We start from the raw sequence: 27,089 nt of genomic DNA on the forward strand, positions 1-27,089 counted from the left end.
GCAGCCATCTTGGTTCGTCACTGGACCTTTCAACACCGAGTCCTCCCATTGGTCGGATTGCAGCCCGAGGACATGATCTCTGCACGCGATTGGTTGGCGCCACAAGGCACGTCCCGCGGCGGCGGAGAACGGCTGGAAAGGAGACTCCGGGCTGGGGTCGCGGTGGGAATCTGGAAGCGTCTGTTTCTCTGTGGCGTCGGGTTCGCGAGCGGAGTCCGTCGGTCCCGCCGAGTGCTCCCGAGGCGGGGCAGAGTTCTAAGGGTTTTGACTTTGGTCTGTTTTTAAAGGGAGGGGGTGTGAGCAGGGAAGAGAATGGACAGGATACTGACTGGAACGTTAATTGGAGCATTTCCTAAGCGAAGAGCCATCTAATTCCATATTCTTCTCCCTTCATTTGCTCCATTAGGGCTAACTTCATTTCTGAATTCTCCGTGTTGAGATCGAACAGTGCGTTTGGCCTGTTTCAGGGGTGACAGGTTAATCGCATCCCCGTGCATTTTAATTAGGGCACGCCACTCAACCACGTGTTTGCGATGGAATTTCTGAAGACTTGTGTGCTTAGGAGAAAGGCATGGACCACGGTTTGCTTCTGGAGAAGCCAAGTTATACAAAAGCTTTCCGTTAGAAAGATCGGTACTACCTCTCCGAGGAGCACTGTCATGCCCGCGTGGGTGATAGACAAATACGGGAAGAATGAAGTGCTTCGATTCACTCAGAACATGAGGATGCCCATCATACACTATCCGAACGAAGTCATTATCAAAGTGCACGCTACGAGTGTAAATCCCATAGATGTTAATATGAGAAGTAAGTTTGGAAGACATTCCTCGTTATTATATATTTTTTTGTTTGTTTTTCTTAAGAGAACTTCATTAGGGATCAGTAATTTTAAAAGATCAATCGTTATTTTAGTATACTTCTTTGGCTAACACAAAGGAATTGTTTAGGTTCTTGACAGTATGTCAGCAGATAGTTCCAAGATGTTTGAAATTGCAATGCCCATGGTGTACTTTAATCTTTTGCAAAATGTAAGTTCGAATTGCTTCCAGGCTTCCTTAAAATGTAAATTGGGACTCGAGAGTTGTGTCCGCAGCTAGTTTTCTGGTATCCTCTCCTGGGGGGATTTTGTGATATTCTGAGGTCTATCACAGGTTTCAGAGGTACGGTTGTAAGTTTTCACATCAGTTCAGAATTTGCATTTTTGTAATACTTCTTTGCTCTCTCACCGTTCACAGCTTTCTTATTTCTTCAGAAATTCCATCCTTGCCAGGATATGGACACAGTACTTTCCTCCTTTCTGCTGATGGATTTGGCCTCAGCAGTTAAAATACACTTTTCTGTTATCCTAAGTGGGGACAGTGTTACTGTATCTTAATTTCTTCTGGGATATACTGACAAAAATTGAAGAGCACTATGATTCCTTAAATATATACCATGTAATTATAGTGCTGAAAAAATTGATTACTATTTGTGAATAACTTTGGAGAGTAGTGACAAAAATATTGCTTATGGGAACTTATTCATGTCTTCTGAAAAAGTAAAAAAAACCCCATCTGGGATGATTGATTGGTCAGTTAACCTCAGTGTTCTAAACAAGCTTCCATATGAGTATAATTTTGTCACGTGTCTGTGTTTTGAAGGCCTATATGTAGACCTACAGTTCTACTCATCGGATTGCCTCAATAACAATTGTGCAGGGTGGGGCCAAAGTAGGTTTACAGTTGTATGTGAAATACAGTTTATTCTTGTATTACTTATTAATTATTGTGTTATTTTCTATACAAACAACTTAAACCTACTTTTGCCCCATCATGTATGTGAACTCTGCATGATGAATTAAATTTCTTTCATATATGTATATATCTAATAACAAAATTAAGATTAATTTAGAGTGAATCATTTTGTGGAATTTAGAGAGAAATATGAAAGAAGTTGAAACTTTGACTTCTTTAAGTCCTTCCTCTTTGTTTCTAGGAGTTGTGTGATAGAGTAGAATAGCAACTCTCAATTTTTGTGTTCTTAAGATCTCTTTACATGCGTAATAATGATTTGGCTTTTGTTTATGTGAGTTATAGCTATGAATATATCTCCCTTATTAGAAATTAGAATAAGATAACTGGATCTTCATATGTATTTCTGTATTCAGTCTGTCCCAATGTATCCATGATTTTAAGTCAGGAATTACTGTGTTTTTGTTGTTCACTTTGACATAATAATTGCTACCATTACGTGGGCATATTCTTTTATTCCATTTACACTGGATGTGAAGATAATTTAGTTTTTATAGGATATGTCTTTAAGTGGTTGTTTTACATCCAATGATAAGTGTTTATACCCAATGATCAATGAGTATAAATTGTGAAGGTAGGTTGTATACTCTGTTAACAACTATCTGTTTCAGTACAGTACTTCACATATGTGGTTGTCACGCAGTCATTATTTTTATGGCATTTTACATTTTCACTCTAACTTAAGATTACAAACTAAAATTAGCAGTATTTTATCCATGAGCATTATTTACATTTGTCTTCATTTAGAACTGCTAACTTTCATTTCTTTGAATGCACCTGCATAATTTGTATTGTGTACATTTCAATTTCAGTAGAATGGCTGGATCTGGACTTTCTTTGCTGCTATTTAATAACAAAATATTGTAACATTTTATTTTTATATAGTATTCTTAGGATATCTTAGTTTATGATTTGATTGGACAATATTATTTGCAAGTTACTCTCTTTATGTCCTGCTCATGGATTCTTTTTGAGAATGTGCAGTTGTTGTTGCAGGAGGTATCTGAAATGGTAGCTTGGGGAAATAGTAACAACTAGATAGAAGCTTGTAAACTATAGGAAGTAGTTTTCCTTGACAAGAAAGCAAGGACATGCTATTTTCTTTTGAAAGATGAAAGTAGACTGTTTTTCTAGAGATGGCCATTATTGTTGGACATAAATCATAACTTATATAAATGGCTAAATTAATTTATTTCATTTAAAAATATTTTATTCCCATCCCCCACCCATTTGGTAACCATCAACTTGTTCTCCAAATCTCTGGGTCCTTTCCCGTTTTGTTTATTCATTTGTTTTTTTTGATTCCACATCTAAGATCTAAGTGAAATCATACAGTATTTGCCTTTCTCTGTCTGAATTATTTCACGTAGCCTAATACCCTCAGCCCATCCATGTTGTCGCAAATGGCAAGATTTCATTCTTTTTTTCCTGCTGGATAATATTTCATTGTGTATTTACTGTATATCTCACATCTTCATTATCTGTTCATCTGTTGATGGACAGCTAGGTTGCTTCCATATCTTGGCCATTACTAGGAATGCTGCAGTGAACATAGAATAATTTTAAAATAAAAAATACAGCCAACAACATCATACCAACAATTTGTTTTTTTTAGGTGGAATTAAAGCTTTGAAACTGATGACAGATTTATGATTTTCCAAATTATTCTAACTCTGACCCAATCAACTGGCCACCTCTAACAGTGGGATGAAGCTCCTAAGGGCCCCCCTTTGTCATCAAACAGGTTCTCAGTTATTAACTACCAGCTACATTTTGGATTTGGGACTAGTTTAGCTAATACCTGTGAGCTGGGGCTATTCAGTTGATACATTGGCATATCACGGTGACCAAGAAATTGAAATAACTGCCCTGCAGGTCTGTACCTCAGAGAGGACTGAAGCCTTTTGCAACTCTCAAACAGCAGCTAATATTTGATATGGCTAAATGCCTACTTCTGTTGCTCAAACCACATAGGAATTTCAGTAAATAATTGTTTAAATGTGTTTTAATGGTGGAAGTGTAAGACAGGAAAAGTAAAACATGGCTTTTGTATTACATGTGAAGATTTTTTTTTCTTTCTTTTCCTGATAGAGTGCACACCTAACTAGCTAGATGACAAATGTGTAATACCAGCATGATGGCTTAGATTTTCTGGGACTATCCCAAGTTTCAAACACTTTCTCCCATATGTCTTTAATTAGAAAAACAGCTCTGCATGCTACCCACCTGTTAGCACCTCTCCCTATCTCTCCTACATCCCCTCTTGCTTTATAGATTAATTGTCATTGTTGTAAGGCCAGCCCTCCACTTAGGTTCTAGATTCCATCTCTCAGCTCCTGGGGCGGGGGAGGTGTGGGGGGGTGGGGGGATTGTTTCAGCAATTCTCTCCTGCATCTTCAATCTTTTCTTTTCTACTGGGTCATTTCCATTAGCATACAGACTGCTACTTCTCCCATCTTAAAAGGGGGGTGGGGGGGAGAAACACATTGAAAAATCCTCTCTCCATCTCAGTTGCACCTCTCCACTGTCTCCTACTTCCCATTCTCTGTATCTCCACGCCACAGCAACTGCTCCTATCAAGGTCACCTAATGTACTACCCCTGAGAGTGGGTCGGGGAAAGGAGACTTATAGACTGGTTTAGTGATTCTGGAATTTAAATTGTGGTACATGACACTAGAAAGGTAAGCAGAGTGCTTATCTTAGAGAACTGCACGACATGTTCTCAAAAAGATGTCAAGTAGAGAGACAATTACAGATACTTTTGTGTCTTGGAAATATATATATATATATATATATATAATTTATAATTATACATTTATTATTTTTTTAAATTGATTTCAGAGAGGAAGGGAGAGAGAGAGAGAGAGAGAAACATTAATGATGAGGGAGAATCATTAATAGGCTGCCTCCTGCACATCCCCTACTAGGGATCGAACCCGCAACCCAGATGTGCCCTGACCAGGAATTGAACCATGACCTCCTGGTTCATAGGTTGATGCTCAACCTCTGAGGCATGCCAGCTCGCCCATTTTATATATTCGGATTATTGTAGATAGAGTAGCCAACTTATTTGAACCAAAAAATATGATCAGAATGTTTTCAGCTCTATTTAGCTGATATTTATGTAAATGTTCTTAAAAATAAATGGATATGTATAATAAAGCAATTAACTTGATTTAACGTATTAGAACAGGTGCAGATGAGTGGTTCTTTTTCACTGGAGAGTCAATCGATGGGCTTTTTGGGAGGTGGGGGCCATTACTTATAGACCAATGTCAGTGTCAAATATAACTATGCCTTATTTATTGGTTTATTAACTTCAAACAGCTTTAGGGTTTCTCTTCTTCACCAGACTGGGCTCCAGACAACTTTGTTGTTTAAAAAGCTTATGAGTGAATACATTAAAGAAACTGTCTTCAGAGAACAAACTAAAACTATAAGAGAAAATACCGAAAGTACTGAAGGCAGTTTCAAAATTGAATTTTAGACATTTTGAGCAATGGTAGCTTTGGTTTAATAAGTGATTATAACTTTCCAAGTAATTTTCTTTGAAAGGAACAGCACTCATTCTTTCATTTTGTTTCTTTTTTATTGAATTTATTGGGGTGACATTGGTTAATAAAATTACATAGGTCTCAGGTGTTCAGTTCTGTAAAACATCATCTGTATATTGTATTGTGTTCACCACCCCAGTCAAGTCTCCTTCCATCACCATTTATCCCCCCTTTATCCATTTCTGCCTCCCACCCCCCTTTGGCACTCATTGTTTTTATGATTTCTTGTGTGGTGGCAAAAAATAAAATTATAAATTTTATTAATTTATAATCTATATCCAGAGTATCTAGAATTGTACCTGGCCTATACCCTGTAGTAGTTTTTAAATCATTACATTCTTTTGGAAGAAACAGATAAAACTGTATTTTATAGGTGGTTATGGAGCTGCAGCTTTAAATATGAAACGTGACCCTTTACATATTAAAATCAAAGGAGAAGAATTCCCCCTGACTCTGGGTCGGGATGTCTCTGGTGTGGTGATGGAATGTGGACTTGATGTGAAGTACTTCAAGCCTGGAGATGAGGTGAGTTATAGAATACTGCTATTCCCTTTCTAAATATGCAAATTTCATTCTGCTGCTTTTGGAAGTATATTCCATATCAGTGACCTTTCCTCTTCGTTACAACAAATATACTGAGCTTTGGCTGGAACCCTTATTTTCTTACCTCTGTTATTCTTGATTCTGGCAGAATAGCTTGACTGTGCTCAAGTGTTCTAAATCTAGTGCTTAAAGATTGCAGGACTTTATGTGTGATTGGGACTGTTTTTCTTTTTATTGAAAGAATCTTTAAGTGACAATTTCTACCTCATAGGCTAGTTTTAAAATAGCTGAAGTTTGGTATAATCACCTGTCACTTGTCACTTTGAATTTTTACACCAAGAAATTAAAGTGAGTTCATAATTATAGCTAACACTGATCTTGTTGCTTTTCATAAAATAATTCTTTAATCTCTATGTTGTAAGTACAGTTAGGCCCACTTTACAGATGGGGAAACCAAGCTATACAGCTACACAGAAGTTCCACAGCTGGTAAGTGGTAGAGCCAGGATTCATGCCCCAGAGACCGTGCTCTTGGTGGTATTTTAAAGTATGTAGTCAGTAAATACAGCAGGATTTACTGGCATCTGCTTCCAGTGTGGCTTGACTTGATAAGTGCAGAAGCTTACTAAATAATACTTTTATATTATGTAAAAATAACTTTTGGTTGTTGTATTGCTGACTTGTGCTTTTTTCATTGGGTGGAGTATGTATTGGGGACTACCCTCATGCTTAGCTTTGGTAAAAAAAGATTTGTTTCTAAGGAAGTTGTGTGTGTGTTTCAGGTCTGGGCTGCAGTTCCTCCCTGGAAACAAGGCACTCTCTCAGAGTTTGTTGTAGTCAGTGGGAATGAGGTAATTCACCAATTCTGTGCTGAAATGCCATTAGAAAGTACAAACAAGACTGGCAGATATCTCTGAAATAATTGTGGGTTTTTTTTCAGATCAGGTTCATGTTTAATGGGTAGGTTTAAAAGAGCTAAGATAGAGAATAGGAATTTTTGAAAGATTAGAAAAGTATTTGATGTCATTTAATAACACTGCCTGCCAAAGTGGTATCTTTGTCTTGTGGAGCTGGGACTTGGAGTGAGACCTAGAAACCCTGCTGTGTTTCTTGGTTTTACCCACTGTAAGTAGTGGAAACCAAATACACCAAATGGAGTGTACTGGTTAATTATAAACAGAAGCATGGAAGTATCAAATTGTTTCAAGTAACCTTAAAAACAGGAGTCTAATCAAATACAGTCAGGAAGTCTGACAATTTGAATAGAGAGAAAGGGGTTAACATTGCGGAACTTGGCTACAGAAGGGAGGGTATGGAGGGAAGAAGGGATATTACTAAGATTAGAAAAAGTCTGGAAAGATTACCTTCCAGTAAATGGGAGTAAAGGAAACAACTGATCTAAAAAAAGCAAATTACAATGTGTTTATGAGGGCTCAAGGTTTATTTGGATTTATTTCTGTGTTAGGACTAGTGGGATTATTGAATGTGGCCTTTTTATGAATTAAGCAGCTATATCTGATAATGTAGCCTGTAAAACATTACTGAGCCTCTGACCCCAGGAGGGCAGGTTGAGTCATTTGGAGAATATTCCTTAGGGATAATCTTAAAGTAGGGTATGTAATAAATACTGAACCTGGCAGAATATTATAGACTTATCTATGAGAATGGCTGGATTCCTGTGAAGGTAAATGTATTTAATTGCATTCATAGGTTTGTAAGTCGTTGCTTATTTTTTACTGTTATCTTCAAATGTAGGTCTCTCACAAGCCCAAATCACTCACTCATACTCAAGCTGCCTCTTTGCCATATGTGGCTCTCACAGCCTGGTCTGCCATAAACAAGGTTGGCGGCCTGAATGAAAAAAATTGCACAGGAAAACGGTAAGTATCAATGGTGGCATCTAAACCTTCTCCCTTTCCTTTTGTAAGGTTTTTGCCATAGATTATCAGAAGCATTAAAACTAGGATCACTTACATGAGCAGAGTTGTGCTGACATTTAAAACAATTTCCAAAGAACTCTATTTGTGTCATTTTGCACTTTCTTAACTTTATTCTATTGATTCTTAGTTCAATCAAATGCAAATTTTAAAATTGAAATGTATAGATCGGCTTTAGGACTCTGAACCTTCCAAAATAATGCAAAATTTTATGTAACACTCTGGGAAGAAGGTCTGTAGCTTTTACCTGATTCCTAAAAGGGTTAAGAATCACTTTATATAATTTCTAAAGAAAGGTGCAGGTATTTTTTTCCTACCTCTTCTAGGAGTTGCTCTCTCATACTTGTGAACGTCTATGAAAAGCAGATAGAAAGAGAATGCAAAACACTGCTGAATAATCTTGAGTTCTCTTAGCTCAGTGCTTGGTATTCTTTAGGTTAATTCTGATGCTTCAAGGCCTTGAAAGTAATGCTTGTTTAAGTTAGCAACAATAGTGAGTAGAAATATCTTTGATGAACTTGAGTTCAAATTCAGATTCTGCTGCTTTCTAACTGGGCGGCCCACTTGGTCACTTCTCTGTGAGTTTGTTTTTAATGAGATAATACAACTAAAACTAGTGGCACAGGTTGTGACGCATGGGAGGCACTCAATAAATAGTGGCTACTGTTATTAGCAATGAGATTATATTCTTTGTATCTTAGAAAGTTGATATCATAGGGAAAACTGATGAAAACTAGTACTAAGAACCATTTAGTGGTTGTGATGAGGGAGAGAGCTATAGGTCAAATTTTAATAAATTACAATAACTTAGTTTTTGATTGCTAAGGATTGTGCAGATAAAATAACTGAAGTCTGTGCCATTTCATACTCGTGGTGTTGTGAAACATTGCACTTCACATTTAATGTGTTGAGTTACAGAGCATTGGATCTCATGAAAGCTGTATTCCTGAAAACAGTGTGAAGGCTATTCATCTAATGAGGTGCTACCCTTTATCGTAGAATTCAAAGCAAATATTTATTCTAAAGGTCAACCATGTTTATTTTTTAAGCTTTGAGGCTTATCTTTCTTGAAGTTGCCATTTTGGCTCAACACTTTGTTTAAATTAAATTAGTTTGACCACATGAATTTTTCTAATGGCTTGTCATGGTTAATAACCTTGCAAAAATCTTATTCAAGATTTTTAGACCTTTATTATTATTGTAGACTCTGCATTAACACTGATGCTTTATTGTTTTGTTTTTCCTTAAAAGCATTATACTTTCTATGCCCACATGACTATGTGGTTAAAGATCTGTCATTCCTTTTGCTAGTTCGGGGCTCTCCAGGCATACTTTTATTTAGTACCCTGAAGAAAACAATTTAGAAACAGATCTAGCTCTCTCTTCTCAGATACACAGATTTTATTGTTGGGTTTCTGGGTAATTCTTAGATACTGTGTTATCTTTTATCTGACCAATAATGGTTTGAAACTGGGGAAGTAGAGCCCTGGGTTCTATTGTCCATTCTGCTGCTAACTAGTCAAGCAACCACATGCATGCTATCTATGGTCTCTTCACACTTTCCTCCAAGGTACTGAATGTAGGACAGTGTAGGTTGTTAGGAGAGCTGTGAGAAGTGGAAAGTTTTATCCCCTATAAGATGATTATATATTATATTGAGTTGGGTCTGTTCACTGATGTAGTCACATGTTAACCAAACCAGAGTGTATCTGTTGTGAAGAGCCTCACTAGCTCACATCATAGACTTCTGCCACATTCCCGCGTGCATGGTGACCTAGGATGCCTTTGTTCCAAATGACAGTGAGAGCTTGGCCCTGGTGCTCTAAGAAATTTTAGTTGATGGAAATTACTACACATGGGTGGTAATAATGGCCTACCTCTCCAACTTCTTATTTGTGAGAAACACATGAGAGAGTTAATTAAGTACCTTAAAATACCATGAAAAATACTTCTATATGAAGAAATTACTACCAGAGTGGAATTTTACTATACATAAACCCAGAGGTTCCAGAGTCCAAAGGGACTTCTCTAAGCAATAATTCTTTTTCTGTTAGCTATCGGCACTCTTTAGTTTGCACAAAACAGGTCAGTGTTTGTTATTAAGGACTTAAAGTCTGTTTTTATTTTCACTATTATTTTTTATTGAATTTATTAGGGTGACATTGCTTAATAAAATTATATAGGTTTCAGGGGCACAATTCTGTAATACATTATCTGTATATTATATTGTGTGTAAAGTCTGTTTTTCTAACCAGTTAATTAAAAAACAAAACCCAGCAATGATAAAAACACCCATTAGCACCTTGGGAGTAATGACAAACAGCATTTTGAAATTAAGACAACGCTTTCTAAGAGTTTGATGGTATTTACCTTTTCCTTTTAGTTATATAATTAATTTTTGCAACAACTGAGCGTCAGTGAACCAAGGGGATAACTTAATATTAATGCCATATAAAATGTCATTTTTGCCCACATTTTGGTATCACTAGAAAATCTCAGGTGAAATGATTTCCTTCTTACCTGCCCATCATAGTTCCTTCAGGATTTATTCAGTAGGAACACATAGATAACTTAGGGCTATTAAAATGAATACAAATTTCTTTAAAAGTGCCAACACTAGATATATATTTTTAAATATATTTTTATTGATTTCAGAGAGGGAGAGGGAGAGAGGGATAGAAACATCAATGATGAGAGAATCATTGCTTGGCTACCTCTTGCACGTCCCCTTCTGGGAATCGAATCTGCAACCCAGGCATGTGTCTGTGACCGGAATCGAACCTGGGACCCTTCAGTCCGCAGGCCGACGTTCTATCCACTAAGCCAAACCAGCTTGGGCAACACTAGATATTTTTTAAAGCAGTCTGATTTGATGATTATATTTATTAGTAGTGTCATGGTCCACCTTGACTATTTCATGCTCTGCCTGAAATTCATCTCTTATTGGGAAAGTTGTACTTTACTCTGTTAGACGGAAGTATTGGAAAGTGTTAGAAATTGAACAATTCCTCCTCCACAAAATAAGTTTCACTTTTAAATTGTATGTACCTGAAACTCAGTGCAGTGAATTTAGGAATTGTTTCCTTTGATATCAGGCTTCATGACAGTCATATTTTGTCAAGTAAGGTTAAATTAGGTATCTGATTAATTCTGTTTATAGAATTAGACAGGCTCAAACTTAAAAACACTGGATTTACCCCTCTTCCCCAATATGCTTATATCGGTAATCATAACAGCTTCCTTTTTTCAGATGCCTTCACCTGCCTGTTATTCACCCCACCACCCACCTGTTTCTCCCCTCTCTATTTGCACCACCCCTGTGGACTTTGGGTTTTTATTTGCACTTGACTAGGTTGTATAGTTAGAGGGGCAGTGGGAGAAGAAAGAAATTCTTGCATTTTACTTGCTGAAAGAAATTGTGGGGTTTGGAAGAGGAGGAGAGGGAGAGTGGAGGCTCTGGCCTGGCCAGTGTGATGCAAATGAATCTGGCCTCTACCCCTGGACTGCTCTTCTAGAAGCTGCAGGACTCAGCTAAATGAATTAGTAGAAAACTTTTTCCTGGAAATTTGTGTTTTGCAGATTCGTTTTCTAGGTGGCAGGCTAACTATCTTGTGAAGTATAGAAGTCATTTACTTTTCAATGCACCATAATTAGCTTCCAGCCTTGCCATTCAACTGCAGCTGTTCTCATGGGGTCATAGCTGACTAAGTCACCAACGAAATGATACTTTTCAGATACAGTGGGGCCTTGACTTACCAGTGTCCCGACTAACTAGTTTTTTGAGATACCAGCTGTGTCTCTCAGCTGATTTTTTGCATTGAGTTGGTAGAGTAATTTGAGTTAATGAGCTCCTTAACGAGCTCGGTCTCGGAACGAATTAAAATCGTAAGTCAAGGCCTCACTGTGTGTGTGTGTGTGTGTGTATATATATATATATATATGTATTACTGATTTCAGAGAGGAAGGGAGAGGAAGAGAGAGATGGAAACATCAATGATGAGAGAGAATCTTGATCGGCTGCCTCCTGCATGCCCCCTACTGGGGATCTAGCCCACAACTCAGGCATGTACCCTTGACTGGAATTGAACTCTGGACCCTTCAGTCCTCAGGCTGACGCTCTAGCCACTGAACCAAACCAGCTAGGGCCTTTTCAGTTCTTACAGTTTGAACTCTGAAGTATCTGGCACCATTGACCACTTCCTTAATGCTCACTTTTCCCATGGTTTCAGGGACACCAGGCTCCTATAATTTTCCTCTCGCCTTTTTGACCAGTTCTTATCATTTTTAAAGCCTACTCTCCCCCTTTCTTCCTGTTACTCTTTTCCCTGTGTACTAATCCATCATTCCTGTATCCCAGGATTATCTCATCTACTCCCACTTCTATATATTTTGGTAACTTGCAGATTTATGTTTATAACCCCAACTTCTCTACCCATGTCCCCTTTGTATCTGAAACTCAACTTGAGCAAAAGAAGACTAACTAATCACCCTGGCTTCCTATAGATTCCTAATGTCAGTTAACTGATTTACCTTGAGCCAGAATCTGATAATCATTTACAAACCCTGGTCCTTTCCATTCCACTGTACAACTCTTTATGTTCATGTCATGTAAAGTTTAGGATTGTCAAATTTGGAAAAACATCTTTAAAATTTCTTTAATATATGAGCTATAGATTGTGAGGCATTTAAAGTTTTCTCCTGCAGTGAATAAGCCTAACATACCTTTGCATTTTAACCGACAACCGTCATTAACTAATTGTTGTTGATGTCTTCCCTATAGTGGTGTCAAATAGCAAAAGTAATACATTTTAGTAACCAGTTTGATGTTCTTTATTCAAGGGAAGGCATTCCATGCATTGGGGGAAGTCAGTGCCTCACAAGCAGTGGGGCACTCTTCCCGATTTTGGACAAGAGCATGCTTTATAGAAGTTAGAAAAGGCAACATGGAAACGGAGTGATTGGTGAGGAGGTCAGTGATTGGTGAGGCTCAGGGGTCCTGCTTTCTAGGATAGGGTAAGCCAGTGAAAGCTGAATTGGAGGATTGTGATTGCTTTTATGTTTCCTTGGCAGCGATGCATTTCTCATAAATGCAAGCTGACTTAGGTTTAGATTTGTGATGTCTTTTAATTGTAAGGACTTTCTACAGACTAACTTCTGATTCTGTACATCTCAAACCTTGTTTGACTCTGTCCTTTTTCATTGCTTTCATAATCTAGTGCTGGGCACAATGGTCCTTAATCATATCATAATAAAATTTCATAATGCCTTATTGTGTTGTCATTTTTTACAGGGGCCCCAGCCAGGAACTTCAAAGGGTAGAGGAAAAAACATATTTTCCCTCTCCTACATAGCCAGTGAAGCTTGGGCCCTGAGAGGACCCCCAGCAGTATATTTGTGTAGACATATTAGTGGGAAGTAGGAATATTCCTGGAAGCCATTATGGGAAGGAAGAGACTTTCCTCCACCCTTCTAGGTTCTTTTGGCTGATCTGCTAATCAAATTGACATGAGACAGATTAGCAAGAGAAAATGATCAAGTTTAATTATATATATATGTATGGGAACCCCATATACATGAGAGTCCAAGACCCCACATACATGAGAGGTTCAGAGACAGAAAGTTAAAATGAGCTATAAATGGCGTTCTGAGCTAGGGACGAGGTAAGTCACCTTGGGGCTTCAGAGGGGAGGAAGGTCATTTGGATATTCAGTAATTAGAAGTTTACCCTGCCTTAGAGATAGGTCATAAACAGTTATTTCTGGTAATAACGCGTAGTATGGGCAAGATCCCTAATTTAACTTCTTTAAAGGGGAGATAAAAATTTTTCTTAAGCCTGAAGGGTCTTGATTGTTTTCAGCAAAAAAATAATCCACATACCACAATGGCACATCTTGGGGAGCCTGTTCTGAACCCTTTCCGCATCCTTCTGTCAAGATAGCCTATAACAACTCTATTCAGAAATTACAATGAACACACCAGTATTTCCCATTAAACCCAAAGCAAATGTGTTTTTAAATCAATTTTCCTTTAGCCCAGTCTAGTGTCATCTGAGAAGAGGGGAAGTATAACGTACTGTAGGAGTGAAGAGACAGAACTTTTAACTGATTGTGATTAGTAGGGGAGGAAAAATCATTTTCACTCTACCCTTCTGAGTTTTCTGCTGAGAGCCCTGGAATAAAAGATTGATGAGAGGAAAACCAATAGAAGTTTATTAGCATGTATACCTCACGTATATATGGGCGATACCTTCAGCTTAAACGATTCAATATGCTAAGGTGCCATATTTTGAGATTGCTTGTCCTGAACCCCATCAGCTCGATGGTAAATCCTTCTCTGGCCACATCACTTCTCTCTCTCATCCACCCTATTGTTGCATCCTAAATGATCCTGCCCTCTTCTCTCTTCCTCCATCCTGTACCAGATTGAAAGAACCAGTTCCCACTGCCTATCCTATTTGGGGAGATGTGTTCCCAGTACCCCGAGTTAATTCTGAATACATTTCCCACAGAATCATTGTTATACTTTGCATGAGGTTCTTGTTCCATTATGGGTTAACTAAACCTTTTTAAACTGCTACCCTGGGCACCTTGCCAAGATGTATAAATAGCTTTGTTTTCATGGGAAAATTTGTTTAAAGTTCCAAACTAATTCAACATGAACTCTTCTATAACTTGGGGAATGTGTCTACATGAATTACTGAGGCATAAAAGAAGGACACACAAGTCCAGGCTGTTTCAGTCATGTTTGGTTGATTTGTTTTGTAGCTATATTCCACTTATTCAGATTGGGTTTCTAACTCACTTCAGGGAATCCACTTGGCAGATCTATATTAACAAAAACATAATATGCTAATTAGACCAGATAGCCAAATGACCTTCTGGACATCAATCTGGACGTCCTTCCGGACGAAGCCACTGTGGCGGGGGCCAAGGCAGAAGTGGTTAGGGGCAATCAGGCAGGCAGGCGAGTGGTTAGGGGTGATCAGGCAGGCAGGCAGGCGAGCATTTAGGAGCCAGTGGTTCCGGATTGCAAGAGGGATGTCCGACTGCCGGACATTCCCTGAGGGGTCCCAGATTGTGAGAGGGTGTAGGCCAGGCTGAGGAACTCTCCCTCCCCCTGTACATGAACTTTGTGCACTGGGCCTCTAGTTATGATATACTTTGCTATCTTTCACTTGTCCCCCCCACTCCGCCCCTTGCTCAGATTAAAAAGAAGTGTCTGAAAAATAAAATGACATATTTTCAGTATCACTTTTTTTTTTTTTAAATCTTCACCTGAAGATATTTTTCTACTGATTTTTGGAGAGATTGGTAAGGAGAGAGAGAGAGAGAGAGAGAGAGAGAAATGTCAGTATGAGAGAGACACATCGATTGGTTGCCTTTGCATACATCCCAACCAGGGCTGGGGATCCAGCCTGCAACCAAGGTACATGCCCTTGACCAGAATCGAACCCGGGACCCTTTAGTCCACAGGCTGATGCTCTTTCCACGGAGCCAAACCAGCTAAAGCATCATCCTTATTTTTGAAAGACCAGTTGTTTCTACTGATGGAAGATTTAGCCATGTTTAAATCATCTTTGTTTCTGAGCCATTAGGACTTCATAAAGGGCACTCTGCTCTTATGATGTGGTTGTTTCCTCCCACAAGGGTATGGTCTGAGGGGAATTGTGCAGGTCATTTGCTTCTGTGCTAGAAAGGCAGAGAAACTAAACATAAGCTTAAATTAGATTGAAGACGCCAATTCTTTCTTTTTCCTTGACTCCTATAGTATACCTTCATGATCATCCTTTCACAGGTGATGAATCTGAGGCCTAGATAGTCAGTGGGAGAGTTGGGACTAGACCTCAGGTTTCTAGGTGCCCAGCCCTGGCTTTCAGAGATTTCTGGGGCTAATCCAGAATATAGAAGTTTGAGAGATGATTCCCTACTTCTGGATCTCCTGCTATTTTGTAGTATATTTCATATATTTTTTATTTGTAAGGCAATTAGGGTGTTGATACCCTTGCCTCATATAATACTGAAAACGTGATTGTAGAAGGCATATGTGCCGAAATGCTAAATAAAAAATAGTCAGAAAAATTTAGAATTCAGAAGTTGGACAGAAATGACATAAAATTAGATTTTAGGGTTTAAGAATACATAAGCAGTGAAATAATTCCTCATACTTTTGCCCATATTTTATAAATCTGCCACGGTGTAATTCCCACTGACTTCAAAAGAAGCTCTATATGTGGACTTAGGAAGTATGAGAGAAATGCGATAAAAAATCTTGGCAATTTTCAATTATAGTGCTTTTTGCAAATAGAGTATTTCCTGGCACTTGCTCTGTATAAACAACTAAGCAATACAGCACACCTTTCTTTACTATAACAGGCTTCTGCTTAATGAGGTTTGAGTATATATTATAACCATTGTAGCTACTGGGTAGAAAGTATTCCAAGTACAGCACATAAGTGAAGGGCAGCTGGGGGTAAGCACAGCAGTGCTTTCTCTTTGTAGTGAGAGTGCTTTGAAGAGTACAACGAGAATAGTTAGTTTAGCCACAGGACTTCACACTGTAGAGAATCAACTGACTTAGTGCTGGCTTGAAAATTTATTTTGCCTGCTGTCCCTTTGTGGGACTTTCTTTGTTTGAAGCAAAGTACGGGCCCTGGTTGAACCTGCACAGAACATGGAGTTTGCAGGACCAGAGAATGATGTGTCCCCAGGGCTTCTTTACAAGCTGACTAATGGTATGTAGACCTCAGTGGGCTTGCTCCTTTCCTGTTTTGCACTAGGGTGCCATCAAGTGGCAATGTCCAGAACTGAAGCTGCTATTGCAGCTCTCCCTCTTCTGCCAAGCACTGCTGAAAAACACGTTTTTGCATTTTAATTTGGAGGAATGATACTGCTTTGGATCAAGAATTATAGGGAAGCGATAAACTGACAATAATGAGGTCAGAGGCATGTGTGGCAGTTGGATCCTTAAGCAACCATTATATTTGTCATCCTCTTAAATCCAGCATTCTCAGAGAATTAAAAATTATTTAAAGCCCTTTTCTTTACTAGAATAAACTTTAATGCAGTTTTTCAAATAGCCAGGTGATTTATTCTTTTGGGCAATAGCAATTACTGCCTTAATTATAGGATATAATGCTAATTTAGATTTTTTTTTCCCTGTACACTGTATTGTGTGTTCACCACCCAAAGTCAAGTCTCTGTCCATCACCATTTATCCCCTGTATACCCTCTTCCACCTCCCTCCACTCTCTCCACCCTACAATCACCACACTGTTGTCCATGAGTTTTTTCTCTCTTTTTTCTTTTTTGCTCAGTAACCACCCCTACCCCCACTCCCACCCCCACTGTGTCTGCTGCATCTAGGGTGGTATGCCCAGTGCTTGGGCATAATGTGAGATCTCTGTACTCAAAACCTTGCAGAATCGCTTGGGAAACAAGTGAATGAATGAAAAGGAACAATGTGACAAATGCCAAATGCAGTGGCATGGGTATCAGGTTTGGGGCTATCTCAGGGGTATTGTGCAGGAAAACTGGGACTTGAGCCTTCAGAGGAAGGGGAGACCTTAGCAGATAGTGAAGGCATTTGAGAGCCTGAGGAATGAGCTCATGTGCATGGGACTTGAGGTAAGAAGTGAGGGACCCAGAGTGGCTGAGAGTTCTGTTCAGGAAATAGTGAGAGGGGTCAGAATCCAGATGAAGATTAGATTGTGAAGAACTTAAATGAGAGTTTGACCAATTACCTTTCTATAAGAATGGGCCACAATAAGAGGGTAATTGTGAATGAATTAATCTTGGGATGTATCAGTGAGGCAGTTTTAATGCTTTTTCCCTTCATTTAAGTACTAAAGCCATTAAATGTGCAAATTGAGGGATTTTAGAGGAGTTGATCTTTAAGTTTCTTCTATTTATAATTTAGTGAATTTAAATGTAACTCTGGAAGAAATAAATTTACAAGGAGACTTTTAAAATTACATTTAATGATATTAATTTTAAAGGGAGCAGCTGGCTCAGAAACTTTACTAGTAACTTTTAAGATCTAAAACAAGCATGTCAGACTTATGGCCCGGCCATATAATGGTATGTTAGAAACATTTTAATAAAAATTTTGTAACTTAATTTTTAAAATATCCTGTTATACATAATTATTAATAATGAACTACAATGTTTGCTAATGACTGATTACTATAATCATGTTGCTGAGAGTTCTTTTCAGGAAATAGTGAGAGGGGTCAGAATTCAGATGAAGATTAGATTGTGAAGAACTTAAATGAGAGTTTGACTAATTACCTTTCTATAAGAATGGGCCACACTAAGAGGGTAATCGTGAATGATTACCCTTATGCACCTTACTCGCAGCGAATATTTTAGTAGCCAATTGCCACATCATTAGTCTTGGACTGACTTGTTTGGTGTACGCAACAGGAAATATTTCACTTTCGGAGAACAAGAAAAATAGGTTTATTTACGTTATGCTTATTAATTTGTCCAGTTATTCAGTTAAAGTTCAAGAGAAAATATTAATTTTTATTAAAATGTTCTATTATTTTATGTTAATGGCTGCTCATTTATTTCAGCCCTTTGTATTCATCATGTCTCTATGGAAATAAACCTACATTTCTATGAAAATTGAAGCTTTTGTTTTTTTGCGGCCCACATAAACTTAAACCTTGTTTATTTGGCCCATGTTAGCCTTTGAGTTTGACATGCTTGATCTAATGCGTGACAACCAGCTTTCTGTAATTTGGGTAAGAGAGAAAAACCTAAAATGAAACTAGGGTTAAGATTGCAGACAGAATACATGTTCTAAGTTCTGGTGTACTTGCTAGAGACCGGCGGCAAAATTCTCCGTACTTCCTAGCAGCCAAGGCAAAGAGGGACCCACAACTAGCAGTTACACAATATGTCATGACAAATAGAAGCACAGCTACTCCCACCACTTAATCTTCAGAAAAATGTTTTTCTAGAGGCACTCTTAAAGAGAATTCTTATGAAGAATTTCCTCAACAGTATCTCCTTAGCTCAGCGGTTCTCAACCTGTGGGTCGCGACCCCTTTGGCGGTCGAACGACTCTTTCACAGGGGTCGCCTAAGACCATCCTGCATATCAGATATTTACATTATGATTCATAACAGTAGCAACATTACAGTTATGAAGTAGCAACGAAAATAATTTTATGGTTGGGTCACAACATGAGGAACTGTATTTAAAGGGCCAGAAGGTTGAGAACCACTGCCTTAACTAAAGTATTAAAAGTCAAACTGTCACTATAATGTCCCTCAGCCTATATTGGTAGCATAACATCAAAGTGCAGTTCAGTACAAACAATTGTCTGGGGACCTGAAACTGCAGTCTCAAAAAGGTAATGCACTGGTGCCCTGGCTTAAGTCAAGAATAAAATTTAGTAAGAGTATGTAAAGCAGTGATTCTTGAATAGTGAGGTTCTTTTTTGGGTTCATTTCTTAGGGAAATTGATAATAGGTCTGGGTTCCTCTCCCCAGTGCACATACATATGCATAAGCATTCCAAATTTTGTTCATTGTTTTAGTCTATTCACAATTTCGGAGGGTTCACACTCTTCCCCCTCCCACTCTCACTCAGCCATACTCTTCCTGATGTATACCCTTGGTCTAGAGTTGCAGGTGGGCTACAGTAATCAAACGTGGTAACAACTGGAGCACAAGAATGTTTGTGCTGATAGGACAGATTCATCTGCTTTAACAGGAAGCCAAATTGAGGCTGAGATTTCCATTTATGAAAGTCAATGAGCTTGACGGGACATGTGTGAACAAAAGATGTTTATTCCACTTTGGCTGGAATGTGGTCAAGAATGTGATTTTTCTTAGAGAGCAACTGAGTCTACTATAACACACTAAAAAGGGTCCCAGAGCTCTCTCTCTTACAGAGAAAGCCATGATAATTTTAACTTAGAAAAATTGTAAGTCAGATGTTACCAAGAGCCATCTGAGCTTCTTTAAAAAAGACAAATTATTGATAGTTTTGGTATTTGGTATTCTTGGTAAAGAGTATATAGAATGTCTAACTTGAAGTACTTATAGCTTACTGGTGTATTTAAAATAAAAATCCTTGTGTAATAGAATCTTGGGAAGCTGAATGACTTCATTTGCTTTTGGGATTGTTTATCTTTGAGCCAGTTGCATGGTGAAAACATCTTGTTTACCCAGTTTTATTGGCTTAATGTTCTCATTAATTGTAGTTTCTTTTGCATTGCAGTGTTTTAATCTTGGGTGCTTCAGGTGGAGTTGGTACTTTTGCTATACAGGTAAACAATTGTTTTCTTTTAATTTTGAAAAGAGATTTGTATGTGCTGCTCTAGGGTTTTTTGTTGTAGTAGAATTAATACATTAACAAGAGAAATAATAAGACTGATTGATGATGATGGAGATGATGATAGTTTAAGACTTATTTTGAGCCACATATAGTATGCTAGCACTTTACAAACATTAACTATTTAAGCCTGCTAGGGTTTTTTTGTTTGTTTGTTTGTTTTAGATAACATTCTAATATATATATATATTAGAGTGCTCACCACCACCAAAAGTTTAGATTCCATCCATCACCATATATTTAGCCCCTTTTACCCATTTGATCTCCCCTCACCTCTTCCCCTCTGGTAACCACTATTCTATTGTTCCTAGTTTTTGTTTTGTTTTGTTTGTTTCTTTTTTGTTGTATATTTCACATGTGAATGAAATAATACAGTTTTTATTCTTTTTATGTCTGACTTATTTCACTTAGCATAATATCCTCAAGATCCATTTATGTTATTACGAATGGCAATACTGTCTTTTTTATGGCTGAGTAGTATTCCATTGTATATGTAGTTTTTAGTTGGTTGGTTGTTTTTCTTATTTTGGTTGTTGAATTATATGAATTCTTTATATATTTGGATATTACCTTCTTATCAGATATATCATTTGCAAATATTTCTCCTATTCAGTTGCTTGCCTTTTTGTTGTTGATAATTCTCATTGCTCTGCAGAAGCTTTGTATTTTTTATATGGTCCCATTTGTTTATTTTTGTTTTGTTTCCCTTGCTATTCGAGTCAAATCCACAAAATCATCACTAAAACCAATGTCCAGAGGCTTAATGCCTATGATTTCTTCTATGTATTTTATAGTTTCAGATCTTTCAAGTCTTTACTCCATTTTGAGTTAATTTTTGTGTATGGTATAAGATAGTGGTCTAGTTTATTCTTTTGGATGTGGCTGTCCAGTTTTCCCAACACCATTTGTTGAAGGGACTTTTCTTCTCTATATTCTCGGCTACTTTGTTGTAAATTAGTTGTTCACATATGTGTGGGTTTATTTTTAGACTCTCAATTCTGTTCCATTGGACTGTGTTTGTTTTTCTGCCAGTACCATGCTGGTTTTTTTTTTTTTTTAATTATTATTATTACTGTAGCTTTGTTATATAGTTTGAAATTGGGGAGTATGATACCTCTAGCTTTGTTCTTTTTTCTCAGTGTTGCTTTGGTTATTAGGGGTCTTTTGTGGTTCCATACAAATTTTAAGGTTTTTTGCTCTATTTCTGTGAAAAATGCCATTGGAATTTTGATAAGGATTGCATTGAATCCATAGATTACTTGAGGTAATATGGACATTTTAACAATATTGATCCTAATGCATGAGCACAGAATCTCCATTTCTTTGTGTTTCCTTCAGTTTCTTTTAAAAATGTAAGATGACTTTTTATCTTGTCAATAGAAAGATTATTATTTCATGAATTTCTAAATTCACATAAATTATTTTTTCTTAAAAGCCTGAGGGAAAGGTAGGTTCAGTAAATTCACTGTAATTTCAACTTGCCCTTCTAAGAAGGAAATTTTCTAATGTAGAAGGAAGTGTTAATCTTTCCAGTGGTTTAATATATGAGTTACTTTGTGGATGTCTTGTATAAGAAATGTTGGAAAGCTTTGTAGTCTTGAATTTGAATAGGAAGTATCAATATGAACTCAACATATTTTGTGTACTGGTGTATGCAAAGCTGTCTCGTGAAATATCTTTGTTCCTTAAAAGAAAGCAGGGCTTTTGGAGAAATGGCAGATTACAGATCTGGGTCACAAAATGTACAAGAATAAGCATGGAGTATATTAAATAGTAAGGAAACTGTCAACTTAAAGGAACTCCCAAAGATGTTACACTTTGAGTTTCAGTAATAATGGTAATTATTATGGATCAAAACCCTTTAAATATATTTAAATCCATGAATTCATGCTGATATATTTTTTAAAAGTGGTCAGTTTTGGAAGAGGACCAACTTATTTAAAAACTGAAAAAGGTAAACAATTATGTGTCTTGCCTTTACTGTATGGACTTTACCTGAGTAAACAAAGCATGTTTCTTCATAAAAGTATTCCAACTACTAAATTAAAAAAAAAAAGAATATTATTATTTTGCAACCACCAGTAGACAGCTGCAAAGATAATAAGAAGAGCAACAACCAGACAGGATGTGCCTGTTCTCATTTTGCCAGACACTGTCCATAGTCTTGCTAGAGGGATTAAAACAGAAGACACAGAGCACAGAGCGGCATGTGGCCCTGAGCCCTGAGTGTGCAATTAGAAATTCATCACTGGGGAAACTCTGCAGGTCAGGTCAATGGCCTGGATTTTTTCACAGATAAATGATTACAAAGTAAAGGGATAGAAGAGGAACCTATAGTTTAAAAAGAGACTTAGAAGACATTGAATTTCAAAAATACACAAGACTAAACTATAGTGTCTAGGGAATGCATATCTGGGTGCTAAAACAATATTTTTAAATGCAAGGAGGTGATTACTATAAACATCAGGATAATGGTGACCTCCAGGGAGGGAGAGACTTGTGTTGGGGTGGGGCACATAGAAAAGCTTTTGGCATGGCTGCTGTTTTGTGTTTCTGCATTGTGTCTGCCATGTACGAATTTTTTTATGCTTGTGCTTTATTTTACATTAAAAAAAATTTTAAAGGTAAAGCTGTTTTTAAAATCTATTAGTGGTGTTTAAAGATACTAGATAGTTCTAAGTGGGAGAGGAAAAACTAGAAATTTGGAAGAAATTCATTGAACTGTTTCAACATGTGATAAATTCTTCCTGAGGATTTAATACTATTTAAAGAAACCATTAAATGTAGTGCTTAAAACATAATTTCCTTTTTCTCCAGTTTCTTTTTTTTTTTTTTTTATATTAGAAGCCTACATGCACACTTTGAAGAATGCGGGTTACACGAATAGTTTTTGAAGTAATAATCTTGCGTCCTGCTTGAATGGGCAACATCCTTGCTTCTCAGAGAAGATGATATTTATTCAGACCACTTCTTTGTTTTACTGATAGATGGGCGAATCGTATGTACCCAGTGCTACAGAGGTAGCAGTGAGAATGGGAAAGATCTTTAAAGAGATTTTCCAAAATTTATCTGTAGACAGCTTTGACTGTAGCTTACCAACTTAAAGCTAGCCGGTGTGGTTCAGTGGTTGAGCGTCGACCCATGAATCAAGAGATCACTGGTTCACTTCCTGGTCAGGGTATATGTGGGCTCAATCTCCATCCAGGTAGGGAGCATGCAGGAGGCAGCCAATTATGTTTCTATTTCTCTATCCCTCTTCCTTCCTTTCTCTCTCTCTCTCTCTCTCTCTCTCTCTCTCATCAATAAAAACATGTATTTTGTAAAAAGTTAAATTATCTTTTGCTGGGGTCCAACCCCAGCAGGTCCAGGGGTCCCCAAAGGTGAGGACAGAGTCGGCAAAGAAGGAATGACATGGAGACAGGGTTCAGTTGATCAGCAGCCTAGCCAGGATCTCTAGCCAAGTTCTGGTCAGAATCTCCAGCCAGGTGCTGTGTCCATGTTCTCTTGCTAGGTTCTCCAGCCAGGTTCTGGCCAGGTTCAGTCACCAGGTTCTAGTCAGGTTCTCTTGCCATGTTCTGTCTAGGTTCTGTCCAGGATCTTTTGCCATGTTCTCTCCCTAGGTTCTCTCTCTAGGTTCTGTCTCTAGGTTCTGTGTCTAGGTTCTGTCTAGGATCTCCAGCCAAGTCCTGTCTCTAGGTTCTGTCTAGGATCTCCAGCCAAGTCCTGTCTCTAGGTTCTGTCCTCCAGTTTCTTTTTTATATATAGGTACTGGATATTTATCTTGGATTATATTCTTGACATAATTGAATATAGATTGGGACTTGCTGTTGAAAGCAACATGTCATTGTACTCAAGTTTCTCTGTTTGCAGCCTATAAACATCATACATTTTATATGATGTCACTCCTAAATGTTTTAATTCCCCTCATATTTCCAGGGCATATAAAACCTTGGTCAATATTGCTTTTAAAAGTGAGAGATTAGGTAAGATTATAAATGGTTTTTAAATCCTTTATTCATTTTTTTTGTATTTAAGATTTGTATTGATTTTTCTAGAGAGAAAGGAAGGGAGAGGGAGAGAAAGAGAGAAACATTGATGTGAGTGTGAAACATCAATTGGCTGCTTCCTGCATGCCCTCTACCAGGGATTGAGCCCACAAACCAGGCATGTGCTCTGAAGGGGAATTGAACTGGCAACCTTCCTGTGTTTGGGATGAGGCTCAATCAACTGAGTCACGCCAACCAGGACATTCCTTATTACTTTAAAAACATAAGGCATCCACATTTTATATCTGGGGAACTATATATTTAGGTCTTTTTACTTCCAAGGTAATCATGTTTAAAAATAAAGTGGTTGTATTTTCTTCACTTCTTTTAAAAACTGATCCAATCATTTATTACCTAGTACTGAGAGCTACTTGCTTTTTAAAAAAATATATATTTTTATTGATTTCAGAGAGGAATGGAGAGGGAGAGAGAGATTGAAACATCAATGATGAGAGAGAATCATTGATTGGCTGCCTCCTGCACACCCCCTTCTGGGGATCGAGCCCAACCCAAGCATGTGCCCTTGACCAGAATTGAACCTGGGACCCTTCAGTCCATAGGTTGACTCTCTGTCCACTGAGCCAAACCAGCTAGGGAGAGCTAATTGGTTTGATACAGCTGCCTTACTCAAGACTGTACTAACTCTTATTGAAGATACAGATGAAGAAATGTTGCATTTTTATGTTCTGAATATATTTAAAATTGTCATTTTCTGAGAACATGTTTTTATTTATTTACTAGGGGCCCAGTGCACAAATTTGTGCACCTTGAAAGGAACTGTGGGCCATGAGGGTGTGGTGGGCACAGGGATGGGTCTCGGCCCATCCTCCACGCCCCCACCAGGCCCCTCCAGCCACGGCCCCTGGTCCCATCTGCTGGCAGCCCCACTCCCACCACCACCACTCCCACACGCTAACGGCGCTGGCCCTGCTTGCACCTGCTGACAGCGCAGAGCAGTTGGGGCCGGTGCCAGCAGCAGGTGCGAGCGACAACTGCTGCCCCCATCGCCCCTCAGGAGGAAGGGGAGGTGGAGAAGCCCTCAGGGTGATCAGGGCTGGCAGCCTCCGCTCACACCTGCTGATGGCCCTGAGAGATTGGGACAGGTGCCTGGCGTTTGCAGTGGGTGCAAGTGGCGGCTCTGGCACCAGCAACAGGTGCAAGTGGGGCCATCGCCGGCAGCAAGTGTGAGCCATGGCTGCCTAATTGCCCCTCAGGAGCAGGGGGAGGTGGAGAAGCGCTGAGGGGCGATCGGGGCCAGCAGCTGCCGCTCGCACCCACTGATGGCGCTGAGTGGTTGGGACCAGCGCCAGGCATTGAGGCACTCAGGAGCAAAGAATTTTCAGTAACTACCAGAGGCTCACCCCGATGACAGCGACCAGGGCCCCACCTTGTTCTGGCACCCCCCTCCTCCCTTGCTGTTGTCCGTCCGTCCGTCCCCGCACCCCCCCCTCCCCCGTCGCTCACCTGCTCACCATCCCACCACTGCCAACACCTGCCATGTTCTGCGTGGGCCCCCTGGTGGTCAGTGCACATCATAGTGATTGGTTGTTCAGTTGTTCCGCCGTTCGGTCTTATTTGCATTTTAGGGTTTTATATATATAGATTTGCCATTTATTTTTGTCAACCTTAAAAGTACTAAACTTGAGGCTATAGACTCCTGTCTTTCCTGATACTGGTGAAGCATTGAGCTCTTCTCTGATTGGATTGGTTATAACTTCATGACAACAGGCGACTGGCTGTCGCATCCAGGGAAAATGAGATCTACTTCTTGGAATTTTCTGAGTGAACAAAAGTTGAATCATTTTTACTAGTTTCTGACAGATGGCTTCCTGTTGTGTTCATTAAGATGAAGCACTTAGAGTTCTCTAGAGATCGGGCTGATACATGTACATGTGGTGCCAGCTAGTTTAAAAAATGCGGTTTTCTACTTTCTCTCTCTCCCCCCTCCCCTTTTATTTGGCAGGTAATGAAAGCATGGGATGCTCATGTGACAGCAGTTTGCTCTCAGGATGCCAGTGGACTTGTAAAGAAGCTTGGGGCAGATGATGTAATTGATTACAAATCTGGAAATGTGGAAGAACAGTTGAAATCTTTAAAACCGTATGTATTAGAACAATGTTCACAGTTGATAATGAAAGCCTGAGGTGGTTTGGTGATCATGTTGGAATCTTAGAGAAGTATCTATGAAAATATTCAGTGTCATTAGAAATCATTAGGTTGGTTTCTGTGTTAATTCCAGATGTTAATATAGCACAATAACACAATGAGATAGGTATTGAGGAAGATATTTTGCTTACATGGTCTTTTCAGTTAACTTTCATTACTGGCTTGTAACAGGTCTGAAGGCAGAATTGGAAGTGTGTTCCTTTTGATGGCATCTGTCACCACAGGAAGAACTTAGCGCAGTGCATGAAAATTTATGCTTAGCACTAAACACATTTTTGGCTTAATAAGGGCTTCACAGAAACAAAGACAGCATAAATATTGATTATGGGAGCACTGTGAATGTTCTCAGTGCCGCTGAATGCCAGGCTGTGGTTTGGCCTAATGTACAAACAGGAGCAGATTCAGGCATTCTCCAAGGCCCTGTTCATCTTGACTGTGGGCGCTTATTAATCTGGTCTTCATCTGGCCAAGATATGCTGAGAGCATAACCTAGCAGTGTTTGGAAAGCTACTTTACTGCTTCTTTTTCTTTACTGAGAATCAAACTGGCAATCTTTCAGTGTACAGCGCATAGGCTGATGTCCAGCCAACTGAACCACACGGGCCAGAGCTTACTACTTCTTTTTCAAAGGTGTTTCCTTTTTCAATTACTTTTCAGAAGCCAATTATTCTTGCCCACTTTGTGTAGAAATATATTTTCATGGCTTAAA

General features: G+C 38.6%; 1 protein-coding gene across 2 annotated transcripts in view; it reads left to right on the forward strand.

The window, feature by feature from the left end:
* Positions 1-102: 102 nt before the first annotated feature.
* Positions 103-27,089, forward strand: part of RTN4IP1 (reticulon 4 interacting protein 1) — a 44,065-nt gene continuing 17,078 nt past the window's right edge. The window contains exons 1-6 of one of the 2 annotated variants that reach the window (XM_070417997.1): positions 103-807; positions 5,719-5,870; positions 6,670-6,738; positions 7,643-7,767; positions 20,055-20,103; positions 26,178-26,314. In XM_070417997.1, the coding sequence (XP_070274098.1) occupies positions 534-807; positions 5,719-5,870; positions 6,670-6,738; positions 7,643-7,767; positions 20,055-20,103; positions 26,178-26,314 (806 nt within the window). In that variant the 5' untranslated portion in view covers positions 103-533. The remainder of the gene's footprint in view (positions 808-5,718; positions 5,871-6,669; positions 6,739-7,642; positions 7,768-20,054; positions 20,104-26,177; positions 26,315-27,089) is intronic. The other variant, XM_070417998.1, reaches the window with a different exon arrangement.

Source organism: Myotis yumanensis, unplaced genomic scaffold, assembly GCF_028538775.1.
Source record: "Myotis yumanensis isolate MYYU_CA2020_CCGP unplaced genomic scaffold, mMyoYum1.0.hap1 SCAF_6, whole genome shotgun sequence".
NCBI classification, from domain to species: Eukaryota; Metazoa; Chordata; class Mammalia; order Chiroptera; family Vespertilionidae; genus Myotis; species Myotis yumanensis.